The 21,764-nt window shown below is 38.6% G+C and overlaps 1 protein-coding gene across 1 annotated transcript; it reads right to left on the reverse strand.

The window, feature by feature from the left end:
* Positions 1-2,395: 2,395 nt before the first annotated feature.
* On the reverse strand, positions 2,396-18,659 carry rb1cc1 (RB1-inducible coiled-coil 1). The gene is made up of 23 exons (XM_068340711.1): positions 18,317-18,659; positions 17,030-17,133; positions 16,805-16,931; positions 16,538-16,708; positions 16,156-16,358; positions 15,609-16,005; positions 15,342-15,512; positions 15,073-15,257; positions 14,166-14,352; positions 12,766-12,847; positions 12,585-12,649; positions 12,390-12,493; positions 11,108-11,234; positions 8,997-10,930; positions 8,653-8,836; positions 6,471-6,579; positions 5,409-5,697; positions 4,765-4,816; positions 4,625-4,672; positions 4,194-4,252; positions 3,820-3,947; positions 3,497-3,567; positions 2,396-3,292 (listed from the first exon to the last, which is right to left on the reverse strand). The coding sequence occupies exons 2-23, from the start codon at positions 17,098-17,100 to the stop codon at positions 3,215-3,217; spliced, it is 4,842 nt and encodes a 1,613-aa protein (XP_068196812.1). The 5' UTR covers positions 17,101-17,133; positions 18,317-18,659; the 3' UTR covers positions 2,396-3,214.
* Positions 18,660-21,764: the final 3,105 nt, after the last annotated feature.

The raw sequence follows: 21,764 nt of genomic DNA on the forward strand, positions 1-21,764 counted from the left end.
ACGTCAAAGCTTTCCTTTCATATGCTACATTATCTCTATGGCGGTAATTATCCATAAAACTATGCCATCAGATGGTGATGATTTCGAATATGAGCCCAATAAATGTGTTTAAATTTTGAATTATCATATTTATGTGGATATGTGTTACTAATAGTGATTATGTTCATCATGTGGGTAGAAAATCAACCATCCTTATATTGCACATTCTCACATATTTCTCAGACATTTCATCACACATTTAATCTGCCCTGTCTAAGATTTCCTGCCCAACCTGCAGTCAAGGCAGATAGGGGACAATAACAGATGAGATTACGAAGCATGTCTGTTAAAGCATGTCTGTTTGATCATCATTCTGTTTAGGTGAAGTTCTCTTCTTGGTCGCTTCAGTCCTTGACAGCAGATCTATAACCTAATCTCTTTCCCTAACCCTTTTCTTAGACATGAATAGGGTGGAAATGTGATGGCATTAAGTCGATTTACTCCTTGGTTTGCAGTTTCTGCCTTAATGCCTCTTGGCTCGTCTTCAACACTCGTTCCATTTAGATTTCAAATATATAAATGTTATGTTAAGGCTTTCCTATTTATTTTCATTCCTCCACCATTTGAAGTTCATGCATGTATTAACTCAACAAATAATGCTTGTTTATTTGCAGCTCCATCTATCTAGTCTAGTGTCAGAGATATTGGAAAATCAAATACAACTTGTATATTATCTCCAAATAGAGGATATCAATAACAAAGGCTGGGATCTGAGGCTGTGCGACATTCTTTGTGAGTTGTCTCTGACATCATTTTGATATTTTACATTAAATCATCTAAACCTTCATTCAGTGCCTTCAGCATGTGTTGACACACAGAAAAGACTTAATAATGTGTCTTTGAATTTCAGCTGATGGCATTGGAAAGATTCATTAATATACCAATCTTTATATAATAATAGAGAATATTTGATGAATTGATGAATTTTATGCATAAAAAGTTTGGGTTATTTTTGAACTTTTTAAATTGCGGTGAAAAACAGATTAAATTGAAGCCTAAACTGTATGAAGAAAAACTAATCATAAAATATAAAGGGTGTCTTTTCTTTATTTATTAGTTTATTTCCAGGATTCAAAAGAGCCAGTTTTAATCCTGACTCTTGAGTATTTTGAATGACTTATAAGTAATTTATTAACTGCTTATTAAGTCTTAATATCCTCTCTAAAATTATTTCTGAAAACTAATTTCACACATTGTAAAAATGTAATTTGTGAATTGTTGCCATGTGTGTCTGAAAGTTTAATGTTGGACACAATTCAATAGACACTTTTTCTGGCTTCTTGTGTTTATTATTTCATCTTGTAAAAGTACGTAAGAAAAAAATGTCATTAAAATTTTCATTATTAAAACTCTTATTAAACGCTTAAATTTCATTTGCAACATGTCACCTTTAATATTAGTGTTGTGTTTAACTTGCTTTTCAAATCAGACAACAAAAAGAGAGATGAACACCATCTTGGATACGTTTGTGTCCACATCTAGGCTACAGGATTTTTTATTTTTTTTAAATTTGATCGATATTGGAAATAAGTAGTCATGTAAGAAAGAAAGAAGTTGACAAAGGCAATTTTAATGGTGGAACTAGCGAATGACTGCACATGGCAATGTTAAATCCCATTCAGCCTGATGAGAGTGACTCCCAGCAGCACTGAGCTCAGTGGGGGGTTGTAAACATTTACACTAAGAGCCTGTCCAGTGCACATGGTTGGTGCTTGCCAGCCACCTCGGTATCGAATGTTGTGTTGCATATTTTGTCATTCAGGCCTGTCCCGAAAATGTAGGAATCACACCATCAATTTATGAAGGAGCCATCCAAATGTGACAACAGGCTTATGCTAAATGGAGAAAATAGAGCTAAACATTGTTAAAACACCCCTAGACCCACATGGTAGAGAGTGCTCGGGCGGAGAGCTGCTATGCTCCCCGCTGTGAACTGGGAAAGTGATGTTGGTGGGCTTCCTTCTCCACGAGGGCCGTATCGTTCTTGGGCCCCGATTTGAAGCCTTTTTGAAGTCTGTTTCCTGGAGCAGCATGCCAACATTAATGTTTCCATAAAAGCAAAAATGCTAAATCAAATGAACACACTATATTGTGTTATTCCACAATGACTACCGATTCCCTCAAATAAAAAAATAAAAAAAACATGATGAAAAAGCTATTTACAATATAAATATGTGAAATGTCTCCACATGCCATTACATAATTATAAACCATAACATAACTTTCTCATATACAGGAAATCTCAGCAGACAAGTGAATCTCCTGGTGTAGTCAGAAAGTTTTAGAAGTGACAGCAGCAGTACTTTTCTTGGCATCACACAATATTTTCAGATATTCCCATAAAAACATCCAAATATGTTTTGGATCAGTCCTTTATTGTTTCAAAACTCTCTTTTACAATACAGTCATTTATTGTTACATGTGATTTGATGGGTAATGTACAATGCCTTCTGATAATGAAACACAGTCACAAAGTATTCCTTTCTACATTTCAATAATCTATGATCGTAAGAAGTTTGTACTGATATATTTACTTAGTTCTGACAGCTCAGTAAACTTCCCTTTTCAAATCAACAAAAGCATTGTTTTTGAAAGTGCATTTCATGGATTGCAAGGACGACTGTTTCCGTCAGTCAGCCATAAGGTACCTTTCAGTACTGACAGAGGGCCACACTGCTTTGTGAGTAACAACCGGCATTAACTACATTTCCAACTACAACATTTATCTGGATAAGTAAAGCAAAGAAAATATATCAATATGCATGCCATGAACATTCCTCCTTTAACATTTATAATAAATGTATATTTTATTTATTTATGTTGACAATGACAGTATTTTCCACAAAAAGGACAAATGCATGATAATGGAAACTAATATTTAACATTCAAAATTTGTTCAGTTGTACACACAGGTCAAATAGCATGATACCAGTGTGCATAGGGCCATGCCCTAATGAATTTAATAGCATTTGGTCCACGATAACAAATCTAAGTTAAAAAAGAAAACAAAAATGTGGTAGCAGGTGGATATTTTGAAATGAATTCCAAAAAAACATGATGACGATCTTGATCCGTTCCATTTTTAAGGTCTTTTGATTTTCAAGTAATGAATTATGATGTGAAGTTTCTGTTGAAAATTAAGCAATATAAATATACATATTAGCTCAACACGTGGCTATACTTTTCTGTTCCAAGGAACGGCTTTCACTCTGTAGAACTTTGTTCCTAATGGAACCTTGAACCTGTTCTGGGCCTGGTGAAAGAAAACAAAAATAGGGAAAAAAACAACAACTTTTTGAGACATGAGGGAGGTTTGAACCATGGATAGCAAAGCAACAAAAAGTCAGAACATCAAAAGATTCAATAAAATTAATATTTACAAAGCCACACTTCACTGACGTCAACATACTGGCTCCTGTATATTCACAATATACTCTGTTTCAAAAACACTCAATACCTTTTTTGCCTGGCAATATTCCTTTTCCATCACTTTTCCAAGTACCCACGGTCGTCTGGTTGTCCCCGTTGCTGAACAACAATCAAATGTCCTTGTTAAACCAATATTCATTGAACACAGCACACATAACATAAACATCTTGTTTATCAAAACCTAGATCACTTTTTGGTGAACATGTATACATAAGAAACACAGTGGTATAGTAATTAATCCATTAATTAAAATTAAAAAAACTACAGTATTGGCAATGCATTTTTTTAAACTAGACAGTAAGAAAAATAACTCTTTAGTTCTCATTGTTGTTTCAAAAGACAAAACCCGACCTGGTTTGAGGTCCAGTGCAGTGAGAGATTCTGAGTGGAGGAAGTAGAGGGTGGGGCCAACAGTGAACAGCACGTAATTGTCGTGCCTTTCATCCAGAATGATTAGAACCAAATCGCCTACCTGGAAACTGAAGTATGAAACGATAAACACACAAATAAATTGATGATGACACAGAGATCAGCAAACTGTTAACAAACAAGACAACACATTAATGGAAAATACGCAACGGGCTGTTTAATTGCACTGTATGTAATGGTTTCTCCCTATAAACAAAGACTGCAAAAAAAAACCCAACAACAACAACCAAAGAATAAAAAAACAACACATATCACAATATTATGATGCGGTGGAACGTTATTTGTTATTCACTTACTCTCTGATGGCGATTTTGTCTGAATGCCTTGATGACACTGATGACATGCTCTGAGACATCTACAAAGGACAACATTACACATTTTACACTGAATGGTTAGAAAACACTGGCTACACCGTCAAAGACTGCATTACTGGGCAAGAAATAGTCTTATTAATTAGTAGCATTATTCTTTGTCAATCAATAATCTGAGTCTATTAATTAAAAACAAATAGTTTTCCCAGCCATAGTGTATTTTTAACTCTTAGATAGGAATAGATTTTTATTTCAAGCAGGCAGATTCTCTAAAATTCTTAACATTGTTCCTACCCTAATGAAACCTTAACTCGGTTTTTTTCACTGAATGTTCTCGTCTTAGATTTACTCTTTGACACTACTGCCACCTAGTGGAGTCTGTGTCACATCGCTCACAGGGAGAGGGACCTACTCACCAGTCGTTGACTGAGACGCTTGTTTTCTTCTTCTTTCATGTGTAAAGTCTGGAACATAGAGTTTGATTAAATAGATACATACTTAGAGTCATTGTGTCTCGTGCTTTAAAAAGTAATGAATATATAGTGTGCCTATTTACCCTCTCAAGCAAGAGTATTCGTTGCTTCTCCTCTGAGATCAGGATGTTCTCACTAAAATAAAAAGAAATCTTATTACCGAGAAATGTCCTATATAAAATGTCAACAATACCCTAACTCTAAACACATCAAATACGAACTGGTTCTCATCTACAGTCTTATTACTCAATAATGACCAGATTGCAAAGTAATAATGAAAACCTTGTGCGGCCTGATCTTAGCCAGCCTTCACTCCTCCATCAAATGTCTATTCTCGGGATCCATGTTTGATATTTTCCACAATGCTCTTTAGAAACCGTTCATCATGAACACAGACCTTTCTTTCATTGACTTGACAACCAATTCCATATCATTAGAAAAGCCGATTTCATGTCTGCTGTGTGTTTGCTGTGGAAACACACGATATCTAGAATGCACAAGGAATATTCACAAATTCATGAAATAAAATATAAATTAATTATTTGACTTTTGCTGATGAAGACGATGTCTATAACCATCTGCTGATGGTATAGGTCAAGTAGCATGACAGTTTTAAGAATAGTGGCCTAGTATGACGACAACATGAGTCAAACTGAGCAATCAAATGAGCAAGACACTGGCCTCAAACTATCAACGAAACATGTTATATCAGAGAGAACATTCTTACTGGACTGTCACCATGCTGGCTTCTACTGCCGAATCAACTTGCTCATCATCTCGAATGGCTGCCACAGAGGCCAGTCTGTCCGTTTCAGCTGCAAACTCAGAGGAACAAGCTCCAGAAACAGGCAAAGCTCTGGCTGCTGCTGCCTCTGGGAGCTCCTGAGCTGAGGTGTGAGGACTGAAGAAGGCAGAGGAGACCATTGCAGTGCTGCGCAGTCGGTTGAGCTCCTCTTCCAAGTGTTTCTTTTCTTGCATGACACAGGCTCTGTCTTCTGAGAGTGTCTCTATCAGAGCTGCAATGAGTTATATTACATGAATATACATGAGAAACACTGATCAATGCACAATACTAAAAAACAACAACTCAAAGAACGGCTATCCTTACAAATGCCAGTTAATGGTAGACAAGAATGTTAGTAGTTGGGACCATTTATTAAGAGTCATATTAACTCAATTATAACACTGCCCAACCAAACTATAAGGTCACCACCAAAAAGAATTAAAAAAACAAACTGATATTTGTTTGATTTTTAGCTTTGACTACTGCTGTGGCCTTGTTTTGATAAGCTTCTGCAATGCCACAAGATTTATTTCCTTCTAGTGTTGCATTAATTTTTCACCAAAATCTTGTATTTATGATGGTAGAGTCTGACCGCTGTGCAATGCCTTCTCCAGCACATCCCAATGTTTATCAATGGGGTTAAGATCTGGACTCCGTGGTGGCCACCCCATGTGTGAAAATGATGTGCCCTGAACCACTCTTTCACTATTTGAGCCCAATGAATCCTGGCATTGACATCCTGAAGTATGCCCATGCATCAGATTATTCAGACAGTCAGCTGATCTCATTCTTTGGGCACAAACTCTTTTTGACATGCAGTAAATGAGAGGATTATAAATATTTACCAAGTTAAATGCAGGTGGCACCTTTTTTTTTCTCTTTCCAGGCAGTGTATTACCATCTCGTGTTATGCCAACATCTTTCATTTAACCACAACTTGTCTTCTTTTGAACACAATTTCACATCAACTGCATCTTTCATTAAATGTCAAACATCAACACTTACCTTTGTCCTTGTCCTGCTGCTGGGTGACTTTATGCAACTGCTCTGTGAGGTCATTGATGATTTGCTCTTTCTTCAACTTCTCGTGAGTTAGAACTGTGTTGAAATGAGTCTAGAGAAACCAAGAATCAGAAGAACCACTTAACAAAGCTCACCAGTCATTTTTTGATCACAACAGAGAATTAATACCAAAGCACAAATGTTTTGAGAGGAAATTCCATGCAGATTGAAGCCAAGAGACTTTTTTCATTTTACTAATCTGCATATTTTTTTATTCTTCATTCCATATCTGATTTGTCCACCATTTATCAAAAAAAACTAAAATTGAGTCAAATTATCTGTGCTCAATTATAATTTCATATGCCACCAAGCAAAGCCCACTTGAGCAATATTTTGTGTGAAACGACAGCCAGTTTTAAAAGATGAAAGCCGGTGCAGCAGCAAGAGGTCCAGAATGAAGAAGATACTCAGAGAAATGTTGTCATCAAAAAGTGAGAAAATAAAGTGACATGCAGCTGATTTATGCCAGCACAGAAAGACATGGATGAAAGCGCTGTTGATACGTGGACCTAGCTGAGGGTCAGTAACCTACAGAAATGAAGGGATTGCCAATATTTTGGATTTTATTACAGTTATCATGTTAAAAGTTGACCAAGCTATATTTCAAATTAAACAAGCAATACTTTTATGGAGTTAAATCACACCCATTTAACCATTTATGCCTTAAGCTTACTGTAATGACAAATTTTAATGCATTATCCTTAAAATGTGTAATGCAACACATTATATTATTTTTTGATTTGAAATAAATTGCATGGAGAAAATATAATAATATAAATAAATCTAAATGCAACAGACTTTGGGGAACTGAATCTGTGTTAAATAAAGACCTGATCAAAATTTTAAGACCAGTTGAAATTTTCTTATTTTGCACTATTTAATGTTAACACGTTTCTAAGCAGTAATTTGAAATGCAAAAAAACCCAAAATGGGGGTGAGATAAAAAAAGATTAGATGAAAACACAGGATGATTCAAGAGTGATGTTATTTCTCTGAAAGAAGTCCTTTGTAAGTCGTGTGCTTTGACCTGCAGCATTGTCCTGTTGAAGAATCCAGTCATTACCACACAGACAGTAGCCTTCAGTCATGAGGGACGCCCCCTGCAACTTCTCCACAAAGCCAGCTTCCATTTGACGCCTCTACACAACCTGAAGCTCCATTGTTCCATTGAATGGAAAAGCCCCCCTAGATCATGATGGCTCCACCTCAACTGTGTGGTGTAGAAAACATCTCAGGTGGATCTCCTGGTCATGTCAGTTACGCTGGAAGCCATCAGGACCATCAAGGTTAAATTCTTTCTCATCCGAGAATAAATCTTTCTTCCACCTTTCAATGCCCCATGTTTAGTGCTCTCGAGCAAACTCTAAACGGGCCGTTTGGTGACGGCGAAGGTCTTTGAAGACGTTTTTTGTTCTTAAACCCTTCTCTCGCAGATGTCATCTAATGGCTATGGGACAGCAGTGGGCACCAGTGACCAGCTTAATTTGGGTCGAGGTTCATCTCACGTCTCAACAAACAGCCAATTAGATCCCCCAGCCTAGGGCTGGTGAAATTTTTTTAGGTCTACCTCTTGACTTCTTTTGCTTATAACCTCAGGACCTTTTAAGAAGTTTAAAATGATTCTTACTTCATCCAACATCAGCAGCAACGGCACGCTGCAAAAATACCTTGCTGATCCAGCTAAACGATCCAAACAGGTTCAAAGACAAAAAGTTTTTTTGCCTTTGCCATCAGGAGGTCAAAACAGTGTGAATGCCTGACAGAAAATGATAATGAATCCACATTTTTGTGAAGATTTGGCCTTTTAAAGGCCGTGGTCTTAGACTTTTGATCAGCTGATGAACAACCTACTTCAGTAAAATGGTTGTTTGCAATAAATTCCTTATTCAATTTTTTTGTCTCACTCCCATTTCTTCTTTTTGCATTTTTTAGCACTACTTAGAACCCAACAGTGCAAAATGTGAATACTTGCAATTTTTCAGCTGCTCTTAAAATTTTGATCATGTGCTTATATAAGTTATGTCCAATCTTATGGCTAATTTTCTTGAAAGAAAAGTAGACTAACTTTACATTTACATCACAAGGCACACTGATTTTGATCCTTCTTTATAGCCAGAACACAAACCTGCTGTTCTGCGATTAGTGATGTCTTAATATTTTGTATCTCCTCATTCTTCTTTTTCTCCAGGAGCTCTATCTGGGACTGCAGGGAGGTCTTCTCCTGCTGCTCCAGCTGTTCTGCCGGGTCTGGTGGCAGCGACGGCCCAGCATCTGCAGCTCCCTCATCATGCAGCGACAACCCTTCTTCACTGAAAGGCACATGAAACAATTTATATGAGCAAAATTACATAATCTAGGCATGCAAGGACCAATTCACTCTTAAGTGTCAAGAACATTTTCGCTACATATTTAACAGCATCTTTAAACCACAGATTTATCTATGTATTGTCATTGTGAGTAAAAACTTACCTTTTTGAGTATGGCCTATCATGAAGCTTATTCTCGAGTTGTTTAATTTTTTCTGACAGTCTTTTCTCCATCTCCTCCTTCTGATGCTCCAATTCTTTAAATGCATCTAATGATGCAACTTCAGACACTTCTTCTTTTCCTACATTTTTCTCAATGGCCAGTCTGTTCTGCTCCAGCTGTTCGGAGAGCTGCTCATTTTCTGCCTGCAAACTGCTGATAACAGTCCTCAATTCTTTTTCCAGCTCTTGAAAGCTCCTCAACTGCTTTTCTTTTTCTTCATTTTGAGCATTCAACTGTTGTTGTATCTCCTGCTTAAGATTCTGTTGTTGCTCAGCATGTTTCCTTTCAGCATCTTGGGCTTGCAGCTGCAGGGAGGACAGCTCATTGCGTAACAAAGTAGTCTCCTCCTCATGTCTGTCCACCAGCTCTGAGATGCAGTGGTCCTTCTCAATTCTCATGAGAGTTCTCAGCTCTGATCGGTCCACTTCATACTCTTCATTTTTTACCTGAAGCTCTTTTTTGACAGCTGCCAGTTCTTCGCTAAGGACTCTGGTCTCAACCTCTACCTGGAACTTCACTGCCTCATCCTGCTGCATCTTGGTCTCAAGTCTCAGCCTCAACTCGTCTGTTTCTGACTCTTTGAGGGCGAGCTCCATTTCTAGTTTGCAGCGGAGGTCAGCCAGCTCAGAATTAAGAGCCTCCAAGTCCTCAAATTGTTTATTTTTGTCATTCAACACAGTGGCACGGCGATCCTCTGCCTCACTTAACTTTGCTGTATTTTCAGCAACAAGATGTTCAATAGTCTTCTGGTTGTCCTTGATAAGGTTCTCCAGTTCTACTTTGTGTTCCTGCCTTATTCGTTCCTCCAGCTCCTTTAAGTGGGACTGCTTTACTACTTCCAATTCCTGCCGAATCTTTTCCTGGCTACATTCAATCTCACAGTGCAGGTTCTCAAGCTGACTGGTAAGAGAGTCTCTTGAAGCCAAGACTGTCTTCATCTCTTCAGCCTGATTACTAGTGAGCTGCTCAAGGATTTTTATCCTATCTATCTGATCACTCTCTTTTTCAACCCATTGCTCTTTCTCATTCTCAAGCTGGGTGAGTTCTTTTTCTTTGCGCTCCAAACGACATTCCAGTTCCAGCATTGCATGCTGGACATCTCTAATGATATTCTGGTTTACCTGGTTTTCCTCTGTTATTGTGTGAACCTGCTTCTCGAGATCTTGCCTGAGATAAATCAGCTCACATTGATGCTGCTCTTTCAGTTCCTGTTCACGGGTGTGGCAGATGTTGTCTACAATGCGGCGTATCTCTGTGTTTATATTCCTTAAGACAAAACTAAAGTCATGATGCTCTTTAGAAACCACGCCTCTTAAGTGACACAGGTCATCTTTTACACTTCTTAAGTTGGCGTGACACTCCTCTGCAGCTGATCGATACCTATCAATAACTTGTCTGAGAACAGCGATCCATGAGTTCTCTCGCTGTAGTGTTGTGGTGTCCTGCATACGCTTGCTGTCAATAGCATTGATGACAGAAGAATACAAAGACTCAACCATCATTTCAGGGCTGGTGGGGTCACTGATTTGGTTTGGGGAGGTCAAGTTCTCTTCAATCACAAATTCATTAACAGCAGACATGAAGTCAGATTCGGGGCTCTCTGCGAGTGAATCTAAATCAAGGGAGCCCTGCTGCAGGACCGGGTCCATGTTTGGATGGCCAATAGTTTCAAAGTCAAACGTCTGTGCATCTATGCTGTCCGGGGATAAGTCCTCAAGAGGAGCTGGAACTGGAACATTTAGGGGCTGGCAGCTGGGTCCCTGAAGGCTAAGAGGGGACAGCGTTTTGGAGGACATCGGTGTAGGGGTTCCGGGTTTAATTTCAGATTGTGACGTCACCACAGTTGATCTGTGAGAGCTCCGACTAGAGGATTCCTAGAAAGGCAGAAGCAAAAAAGAGAGAATGAGTCAACGGAAGACTTAGACATGTCATTTTAAAAAATTATGTGGATTTCATTTCTTGCATAAAAATGTGCTGTGTACAAATACATCAATCTAAAATCTGCTAACTGCATAGAACAAATAAGGAATCTGTAATGAAGCCGTTATTACCCTTTGTTCACTTAACAGGTCAGTAACTGTTCGAGACATCTCATCCATACTCTGTACAGCTTGAGCCAGCTGGCGAAGCGACTCTATGTGCCGATTCAAGGGCTCACAGTCACACATTGCAGGAACCCTTTAGAAAAAATAAATAAATAAATAAAAGGAAGGCAAGATACTACAAAAATACACCTAAATGATCCACACAATATTAAATATTCTAGGGCAAAGGCATGCAAGTCACATCAAAGAATTATTCTTCAAAACAATCAATGTAATAAAGAGCAAGTAATAACTGCATTTGCAGCTTTTAGCTCAATGTTAACTACAGTCACCAAATAATCTTTGTGTCCTTATGCACACAAACCACACTGCAGCTTCAGGTAACAAAGAGTTCTGGTTTTTCCAGACATATCTGTTTTACAACCCTAAAGATGTTTCATTTTATGCAATCTGTCTGAGGATACTTTCCAAATGTTTAGGTGTCAAGAGTTAGCGTCATGTGGCTGGTTAGCAGGAGGCCTGAGATTGTCAATTAGGTCAGTAATATAACTTTCCAGTGTTGTCATGTTCAGACATCATGGTCAGACATTGGTGTGACATTGCATGATACTTATCTTATCATTGTGGTGTATCATTCTGATACACCGTTGACTACCATTCAATTCCATTCAAGTGTTGCAGAACTATTATGTTCACATCAATGGAGTGAGCAGACACATGGATAAATTATAACAAAAAAGCAACTAACTTTTGACTATCAACTATCCATGAAACTATCTCATAGTTTCCTACACTCATTTGCAACCGAGCAAACCAAGTAAACATTACAGTTTCTGTGTTGTGTTCATCGGCTGAAGAGGGACTTTTAGTAGTCAAGCCAAGTTTTAAATAAGTTTTGCTGGGTAACTGTAAACCTTACCTCATTCGAAGCCCCGTCTGGTATTATTGTCCTCTTACTTTACAATTATTAGTAACTGCCTTTGAGATATTTGATATTTTCTGTTTGTAGATAATATCAAATATCTCAAAGGCAGTTTCTAATAATTGTAAAGTAATAGGACAATAATTTGTATTGTAATGTTTTATTGTTAAAACCATATTTGACTAATCTACTCACATCAAATTGCAAGACTACACTCAGATTCACAAAATTTATGATTTAAAATTGTTACAAACTTCCAACTAAATTTTAATGACCATATTTTGTAACAGTTCTGCTAGTTCTTGTTGTACATGAATAAAACATTTCTACCATAACCCATTTTCAGAATTTAATATCGTAACTTACATAAGGAAAGACTGCACTTCTACAGGACAACACGATTTCAAGTACTGCAGGTCCTCAATAGAGATTTCTGGAAGTTCATCATCAAACCTTCTGGGCTTTTGTGTCTACAATACAATAAATAGAAAAGACAGATCCTTTGACACACTGTGGAGATGATATAATAACTTTGGAAAAGTAGCACAGATCTGGATTTACACAAAATGACGTTGGAGGCCAGGAATCAAGTCCTTTAAACAAACGATTTCTGAGAAAAGACTTCCCTGAAAGAAAAAAAGCAAACAGGTTAAGACTCTGATATTGGTTGGCATGTGTAAATTCAAAAGCACACCTTATTCAAATTAAATGTCATCAGATGAAAGTTTGCAAAAATACTTACTAAAGAGTTTCCCAAAGGATTCCCTTTTAAACTTCTCTGCTTCGTACAGAATTTTCCCATCCTTCACAAGCGCATATGCCCACTGAAAAGATTTTACAACAAAAGAAAAATTCACTCTCGGGACTTGATGCAAGTTGTCATTTTGCCAAAAAGTACATTTAGTGTCAGTTATGTTAAAACTGTCGAACCATGCATTCATCCATTTTCTTATAGACAGTTACTGTCAATCACCATCATTATATCAGGAAGAAGACAGTATTTAAGAATCTCTTTAAGAAAAAAAGATAGGCCAAGTAAAAAAATGAATGAATCTGAAAAATGTATTTGATTAATAACTCAAAACTATTTTGTATGTTTACTGTGCATTGTGATGTAACAACACAAGGAGTAAAGACAGCAGTCATTATTTGTTTAAGTGCAATACAAACACAGGTGCTCTCAGCAAACATTCAATGAGTTGATCAAGTCTTAGCCTCATACTAATGCTATACTAATAGTAGCCTCATGCTAATGCTATAGGAGCAGACGCTACTGTCATTCGCAGAGTCGCAAAACTGGTTTCTTCCAAAAGAAATAGCCCCTAGCTCCAATATACCTGCGCGGGCAGGTGTTGTGTTTGTTTAAACACCAGCAATAGGAACAAAGGACTAATGCTACCTGGCTGGCTGCTGGTATGAGAATGTCACTACTGCCCAACAAAAATGTGACATTTGACATGTGTTTTGCTCCAATTCCTGTTGTGAACCATTGTTTACACAGCTAACATTGGCTTATGGATTCAAAACAATCATCAAACACTTATATCTGACACATCACTCCTGATTTCAATGTTTGTCTTTGCTGTTCAGATATCTATTCAAAAGGAGGTGCCTACAAGGTCATTAAAATAATGTTACAACAGCAGATTATTCCTTGTACAATAGTCATAAAATAATTAAGAGGGTTTCTTGAAATTATTTTTTAGAACCACGACTATTTTAAGATTAGTGTATAATTAAGGTTAACCCTCCAGTTTGAAATGCTATAGTTAAAGGAGTCACTTATAGCACCTAGTGGTAAACTTCAGTGTTTTGGTCCAGTCAGGCCTTTTCAACAACATCAGACCCAAAATTTCACGAGCCCCAAATGTAGCAAACAGAAATAATCAGTTTCTGTATAAATAAGGAACCACAATAAAACACAACTATTTCTGCCACCATATAAATACGACCAGTATAAAAAAGCTTAAAATCACTTAATTATGGTGACAATGTCAGAAAGCAACTCATTTACTGTAAATAAATGTGTATATTGTCTTCTTAGTGCTAAACTAGCCTGAAAGGTACAAAATTTAGTGAAGCAAAGAAGTGTGTTACATCTACTCATGAGTTTTGTGGTAAATAAAGGAATTTTGTACTGACCTCTCTGTAGCGGCGCATAAACATTTTTCTCCTAACAACTTCCACCACTCCCAAGCAATACATCTGGGGCACACTACTGAGGGCTTCAACCACCCTCACTCTTTCTGTTAGCTCAATGAGAAGTCGGAACAGGGCCTGGAGCCTCTCACCATCCTGGTCTGCATGAAGCATTACATAGCAGCACCACCTAAGGGAAAACGCAATGACGTTAATTACATCCCGCTTCAAAGCCATAATGTATTGTAATTGTCAGTTTTTGTGTGTTTGTCCGTTCATTAGTTAGTCCACCAAATATCTTCGCAACCGTTGCAGATAGACTTTGACTATGTTTAAAACATGTAAGCCTAAATTCAATAGAACAAGACAAACTAGAGGTGTCTCTGAAGATTGTCAGTCATCGTAGTCACGGTAGATCTTTGATGAATAAAGTCAACTGGACTTGTAAAAAAGAAAAAAGCTTGAAGACATTTTGCCTCCCATCAAGACACTTCTTCAGTCCTGAACAGCTGGGGGTAGTTGGTTCTGTCCACAGGAAGCTCAAATCTCATTTGCATGACTGTGAGAGGCAAACAACACACCCATCACCCGAACAACCGGTGTGTTGGAGCCAGATGACTCCAAACACTCGGGGGTGGGAGCCTACAGCCCATGGGTGAAATCTACATGACTGTGTTTTTAAACGACTCCCAGACTGACTTAACACTATTGACCATCCCCTCTTTGTTAAATATTTGAAAACCCCCACCAGCCATTCAGAATTGAAGAAGCCTCTTGGCTGAAAGATAAAATGGCTTGAAGCTTTATCTTAAAGTCCTATAAGTCCAGCTGACTTTATTAAACAGAGATCAAAAAGTTAATGGTTATAAAAGGCAATAAATATTTGGGAAGAGATGGCTTTCAGTTTTACTTGAGTCGAATTTGAAGGTTGCTTGCAAGTTCTTGCTTTGCAGTGGTGCACTTCTTTTTGATTTCCAGCAGCTTCCTGTGGTTGTTTAACATGATCATAAGTTGGTTGGTGTGACTCAGACACAAGTCAGGCAGAACAGATGTATCCTTCAGGTTTTCGGCTCGTTTCTGATTGGCCGAAAATCCCTGCAAGATACAGGTGTAAGCACAACTCTTAAACAAACATAAGACAAAGAAAGCAACTTAAATATGTTTGTTAACTTTACATACCTGAGCAAGTTCTTTTTGTTCATTTACCAACTTCTTGCAGCTTGCAATCATTTGGTCAAGAGCATATAACCTGTCCTCAAGGCCTTTGATAGCTTTCATATTTTGATTATCTAGCTTGATAATTGTGTCATGACAGTCTGCCAGAAAGGGTTCAATGATCCTTGGGTCAAGCTGCAAGAAAAGATTCAGTTAGGATTCTTACCACCACAGTTTAAGACTTCACATTTCAGCAGACCAGATATGTCCATTCATATATCACTGACTCACCCTATTAATGGAGTCAAAGCATTTTCTCACAACTGATTCCACATCATTGGGCCTGTCTTGTACATTGACCCAATCTAATAATGTGACATTGAAGTAGGGTGGATTGGCAGACTCTGGAGTGCTATCATCCAAAAGCACAGCTCTACGTCCACCACTGTCAGTCATTACATTTGGTTCCTGGTCTCCAGTTGGATCACAAGTTGCTGTTGCTGAAGTAGAGAAGGGCCTCCCCACATTAGCAGTGCAGCGTACAGAATCAGTTGATTTTTCTTCTTCTGTCTCATCTGAATCTTTTTGAGGGGTTGAGCTGGATCTTTCCATACTCTCTCTGTAACTGTGCCGTGTCAAACATTCCAGCAGTGGTATCCTGGCCATTACAGAAACTGCTGTTCCTAATCTGCAACCATAACAAAATGCACATTTACACTTCATCATCAAGCACATCATTAATTGAGAAAAGACTATGAATTATCAATTAATAATAGTAATGGTCTTACTAAATTCAAAACAGCTCATTTTAACAAAGTACAAAGTACCACGTTCTTACTTTGTAAGTTTCATCTTTACATCTTCCAAGTCAGATTGATAGTTTGAGTAAGCAGACTCAAATTTCATGAGCAACTTCTGATAAGACAGAGTGCAGTCATCCAGATTAGCCATAATAGCAGCCCAGCCTTGGTGTTGAAGGTGTTCATCATGAACCAAACGTTCACAGAAAGAACAAAGTTTATTGGCAACTTCAAACATTTCCTAGAAGGAAAAAAATAACAATGTTAGGACAAGCTACATGCACTCTATGTTGAATTAATTTACCAGAGAGACATGAATAACGTTGATGTTCACCTTAATGTATTAAATGACAAGCATAAATTCAATAAAGACAGCAACATAACCATGAAAGACAATTTTAAAAATGAATAGATAACTACCAGAGCAAGTTGTGTTCTAGAAGCAACAGTATGAAAGACAGCTGGCATGAGCAGAGACTCCTCCACCTTAACTTGAATTTCACTCTCAATTGAGAAGGTGGTTTTAGGGATTATTGGATCCCGGTCAGACAATATCATATCTTTGTTGAACAGGAATATGGGGTTGGTTTCCTAGACAGTAAAACAAGATTAACAAGAAAATCACATATGCAAAAAGTATACCTTCCGGGCAATCAAAAAGGACATAAAGAAACTGCATGAACTTACAGTGCCAGCACTGTAGCTGCAGACACGTCTGTCAGCAGCCATACACTCCCCTCCATTAACAACAAGGATTTGATGTGGAATAGCAATCTTGTATTTGGCTTGGATGGCATTTTTAAGCTCCAGTACACTAGCACAATAAAAAAAACAAAAAACATTCATGTCACAATATCTTGGGGTCACCTAACTTCATGTCTAAATAAAATTGAATAAGTGTTTGTTTCTTACCTTTGGACAGCAAGATCAGTGTCAAATGTCAATGTAATGCCATTGTTGACCTGGAACACATACAACTTCATATTGAATCTCCCAGAGTTCTTCACGCTTTCACGCTGTGAAAACAGACAGACAAGAACATGAGAATGATAATAACACTTGCAACAGAATGGTACATAAGCTGCCTGACTATGATAGTTAATAATCAACTAATAACATCATTAAATAAATAAGTTAAGAATATAATAAGAATATTGTGATTAACACAGTCTATTATGGGCTATGTCAAAGCTCAGTCCACCAGGGACTTCACTTGCTGACTGGAGGGTGACTGTTTGAAGACCAGCAAAGACCACAGAATGGAGAAATGTCAGTTCACCTCCTCAGGTTCCAGATGCCCTTGAGCAAAGTACTGAATAAGTACTGCCATGTGGCTGACCCCCCACTGCATCCCTCTACCTTTCTCTTTGTGTACAGGACCTTTGAGCGCGTCTGCCCGCACGTGTGCGGGTGCGTGCGTGAGAGAATGAAGGCGTATTTGTGTCGATAATGGCTTATTACGTGTATGTGGGGAAATATATTATGTATTGAGTGCAGAAAGTTCACATCGGTGGGATAATGAGGATTGTTCTTCTATCTCGTACGATTTCATCCTATTCTTTCGTTCAAGTCAAAAACTTCAATTCGACATAAATTCTCCCAACAGCTGCAAGTTCCTGCCTTTACAACGACAACACTTACTGAGTCATAATGTTTACTGTTACAGACTGCTGGAAAGTGTTCGACATATAAGACATCTTATTGTATGTTGGTCTGCCGTAAGACAAAGCTAAACTTCTGAAAGTACAGTCAGTATGTAGCTGCTAAGATAGTATCACAGCATGCCGTCCGAATGTTGGTTAGCTAATTGTCCTTAACAACGGGTTACACGTCTCTGGGCCTCTATAGCTTAGGGTTACCCGACTGTAAATGGTTACGTTTAATAGCGACTTTTTGAAAGAAAATGGATACCAAAACCTCCCACGTTATGTTCACATCGAGGCCACCAGCTCTGCATTAGTATCATGCTAATAATGAGTACATATGCAGCTTCTAGTAAACTAGCTGACCAGTAATTACTCACTGATTATTAGCTAACACAGCTGCCAGGCTAGCGTTGTGCACCTCTTATAACGTCGATGGATTTAACAAAAGTAATATGATTATCAAAAGTAATCAAAATCATTTGCTTGGACCTACATTTAAAGAAGGATGACTTTCCACAAAGAATCAATTCAAGAAATGATTTAAATTTCATACCTCACTTTCCTCGCATCTCCCTGTCCTCACTGGTCTCCACCTCGCCTTGGCGAGTTGGCTAGCTAACAAGCTAGCAGCTCAGCTAGCTAGCTAACGTGTGTCAGATTAGTATACATAGAGGTAGCTTGGCAAGTCACTTAACATTAGCTAAACTAAACTAGATTAAGATAAGTTGACAACCATGGTTAATTGTCAACAATGATCATATTGCTGTAAACAAAGCATAAACTTGAAGGAACTCCAGTCGAGATAGCGTAACACTCGAACAAAACCACCAGTTGTTTATATCCAGTAGCTAGCTACGCTAACAGCCTCCGTTTTGTTGTCATCTGTTCCTGGGCGGTCCGTGAATGATCAGTTCAACTGCGACCGAAAGCGAAGCTCACGTCACTTGTTTTGCTGGTTAGGTCTGCTTAAGTGCTACTTTAGGAGGGGGGGGGTTGTGAGGACGGTGCGATTTGTCAAACATCGGGGGATTTTTTTTTTTTTATCATGAAAAAATAAACAATCAACAATGCGAACAGTTTACCACTAATATTCAACACCAACTTAAAAAGAAATGAAATATTTAAAATGTTGTGCCGGCCAAGATGTGGAAGATATATTAATTAGGCTTCAGGACCATGGATCACACGAACATGGCAACAGGACATTTAGTCTAATGCGAACGGTCAGTAAAACGTAACATTAACACCCCATATATTACGATTTTACATGTCATGTCAAAATAACTCAGCAAATATGTATGCTTTTATGTTGGACTTCATGTGGCTTTTTCAGCTACAGTACACTGCAGCGTTTCGTCCTTTTATCTACGTCTCTGATTCTGAGCAGGGAACTTCTTTTCCTTTCGGCTTTTCCCTTCAGGGGTCGCCACAGCGAATCAATTTCCTCCATCTAGCCCTGTCCTTTGAATCCTCTTCTCTCACACCAACTACCTTCATGTCTTCCCTCATTATATCCATAAACCTCCTCTTTGGTCTTCCTCTAGGCCTCCTACCTGGCAGTTCAAAACTCAGGATTCTTCTACCAATATATTCACTATCTCTCCTCTGGACATGTCCACACCATCTCAGTCTGGCCTCTCTGACTGACTTTTAGCTGAAACTCTTCCATCACACATCACACCTGACACTTTGCTCCACCAGTTCCATCCTGCCTGTACACACTTCTTCACCTCTTTTCCACACGCTCCATTGCTCTGGACTGTTGACCCTAAGTACTTAAAATCCTCCACCTTCTTGATCTCTTCTCCCTGTGACCTCACTCTTCCACTTGGGTCCCTCTCATTCACACACATGACCGGCACAATAAGACACTGGCTTGTGTCCTCTTGCGGCTACATTAAATTATTTTAATGTCATTACTGCATGATTATTGTATACTTGAAATGATCTGTAAAATGAGATGCTTATTCTATATTTAATCTCTGTCTGTCTGTCTATATGTATGTATCTGTCTGTCTGTCTGTCTGTCTGTCTGTGTATGTTCTCAATTATCCAGATCATGGTTATCCAAAGCTGTTTAAATCAATCAGCTGGACTTTAAAAAAGTTTATTGAAGAAGCTTTGCCTCTCATCCAAGAGGCTTCTTCCGTTCTGATGGTGGCTGGTCTCGTCCCACTTTATTAATCCCATGGGGTGTGGTCAGTGCTACCCACATTTCAATGATCGTAGTTGAAACCCATCTGGCTCTTCAACCATGGTTGACGGGGGTGCTGGGGGGTGTCCAAGGGGGTCGTTGAAATGCGAGTTTCACCGAGCCTTTGCATACTAATGAGGGTCATTCTCATGTGATGCATCACCTGGGTTGAGGGGACAGAAGCATTGAAATGTAAATAGCACTGACCACACCCCACAGGGTTAATAAGCTGGAACAAGACGAGCCTCTTAGATGAGAGGTGAAACATCTCAAGAAACTTTCTTAAATTTTTTGTGAGTACAGGCCCCTGTATCACACACACACACACAAAGGGGCCTGTAGGCATGCAGGGGAGGTAGAGTGGCAGGCAGCTCCTTCTTGGTGCGCCTCAAATGAGCAATTTGTAAAGGGGACGGCACCTTGCTCAAGGGTGCCTCGGCAGTGCTCCGGAGATGAGCTGACACCTCCCACTGTTAGCTCACAGCGGGAGCGGGAATCGAACCGCCGATCTTAAATCATAGGACGACCCGCTCTACCGCCCACTTTACCACTGACCCACTGCCGCCCGTCCAGTGGACGGGCGGCAGTGGCCAGTGGATTGATTTAAACAGCTTTGGATGTGTGTGTGTGTGTGTGTGTGTGTGTGTGTGTGTGTGTGTCTGTGTGTGTGTGTGTGTCTATGTGCGTGCGTGTGTCTGTGTGTGTGTGTGTTTGTATGTGTGTGTGTGTGTCTGTGTGTGTGTGTGTGTGTGTGTGTGTGTGTGTGTGTGTGTGTGTGTGTGTGTGTGTGTGCACGCGTGCACATAATATATTGAAACAGATAAAGGCATCTGTCATGATGTGGCTACCTATTTCTGTCATACACTATAAGTGATATACCGTATCAATTTCTTTTTGCTGCAATGCTACTGTGTAGAGAGGTGATTTTTAAGTTTCTACTAATTAAGGAGATGTTACTATTAATTACATGTTTTATTAAAAGATTTAGTATTATTTTTGAGTTTTTAAAGACAGGACATGATCCTTAATCTATAAAGAAAGCATTTTATTTGCAGAGATTTAATAATAAAATTGTGATATTAGCATTCATTGCTCAAAAATCTTCATTTTAATTCTATACCATTAGTCTATATAAATATGAGACAGGAGTTTAGAGGTTGCCGCAGTGTACTAACCTTTTCCATGTTGCTGTTTAGCAACATGCCGTTGCTAAATAGCATTGTAACAAACACAGCACGTCCGAGCTAACACAAAAACTCTTCCAAACATAGCAATGTCCTTGTTCTCGGAACGCTTTGGGTTTACACTGTGAAAAGGTTTTGTTTTGCTGAAAACACACTGCATGACCTTTAATTTGAATTTAGGTCAATGTGTTTGAAATGGTTCCAACAACCTGAGCGGCAGAATTAGCAAAAAGGTCACTGGACCTATTGAGGAAAGGCTATCTGAAATCTCTGGGATGCCTTATGTTGTCAAGTCCAGTGACTCTGTTTACGGCACTGACTGCATCCTTACATGGTTGTATAAACTGAGTATGTGGACGGGATCTGAGAGTGCCTACGTATTAAAGACAATTATTAGACATTCCTCTGTCATCCTCCTTCAAAAGATGGAGTTTGCTCAAGAAACGCTTAATCTAATACAAGTGAAGCTGAGCCCTAAGAAATAAATGTATTTTTGTATTTTATAAAACCATTCCTTCTCTTCTCTCATAAAACAATGTTTTAACAGTGCGTGGTGTTAGTAACTGTTATTTGTTGCGCTAGTTTGAGCATCATCAATCAGACCAGAGGTTTAGAGTGTGAAA

The sequence above is a fragment of the Antennarius striatus genome, chromosome 18 (genome assembly GCF_040054535.1).
Source record: "Antennarius striatus isolate MH-2024 chromosome 18, ASM4005453v1, whole genome shotgun sequence".
NCBI classification, from domain to species: Eukaryota; Metazoa; Chordata; class Actinopteri; order Lophiiformes; family Antennariidae; genus Antennarius; species Antennarius striatus.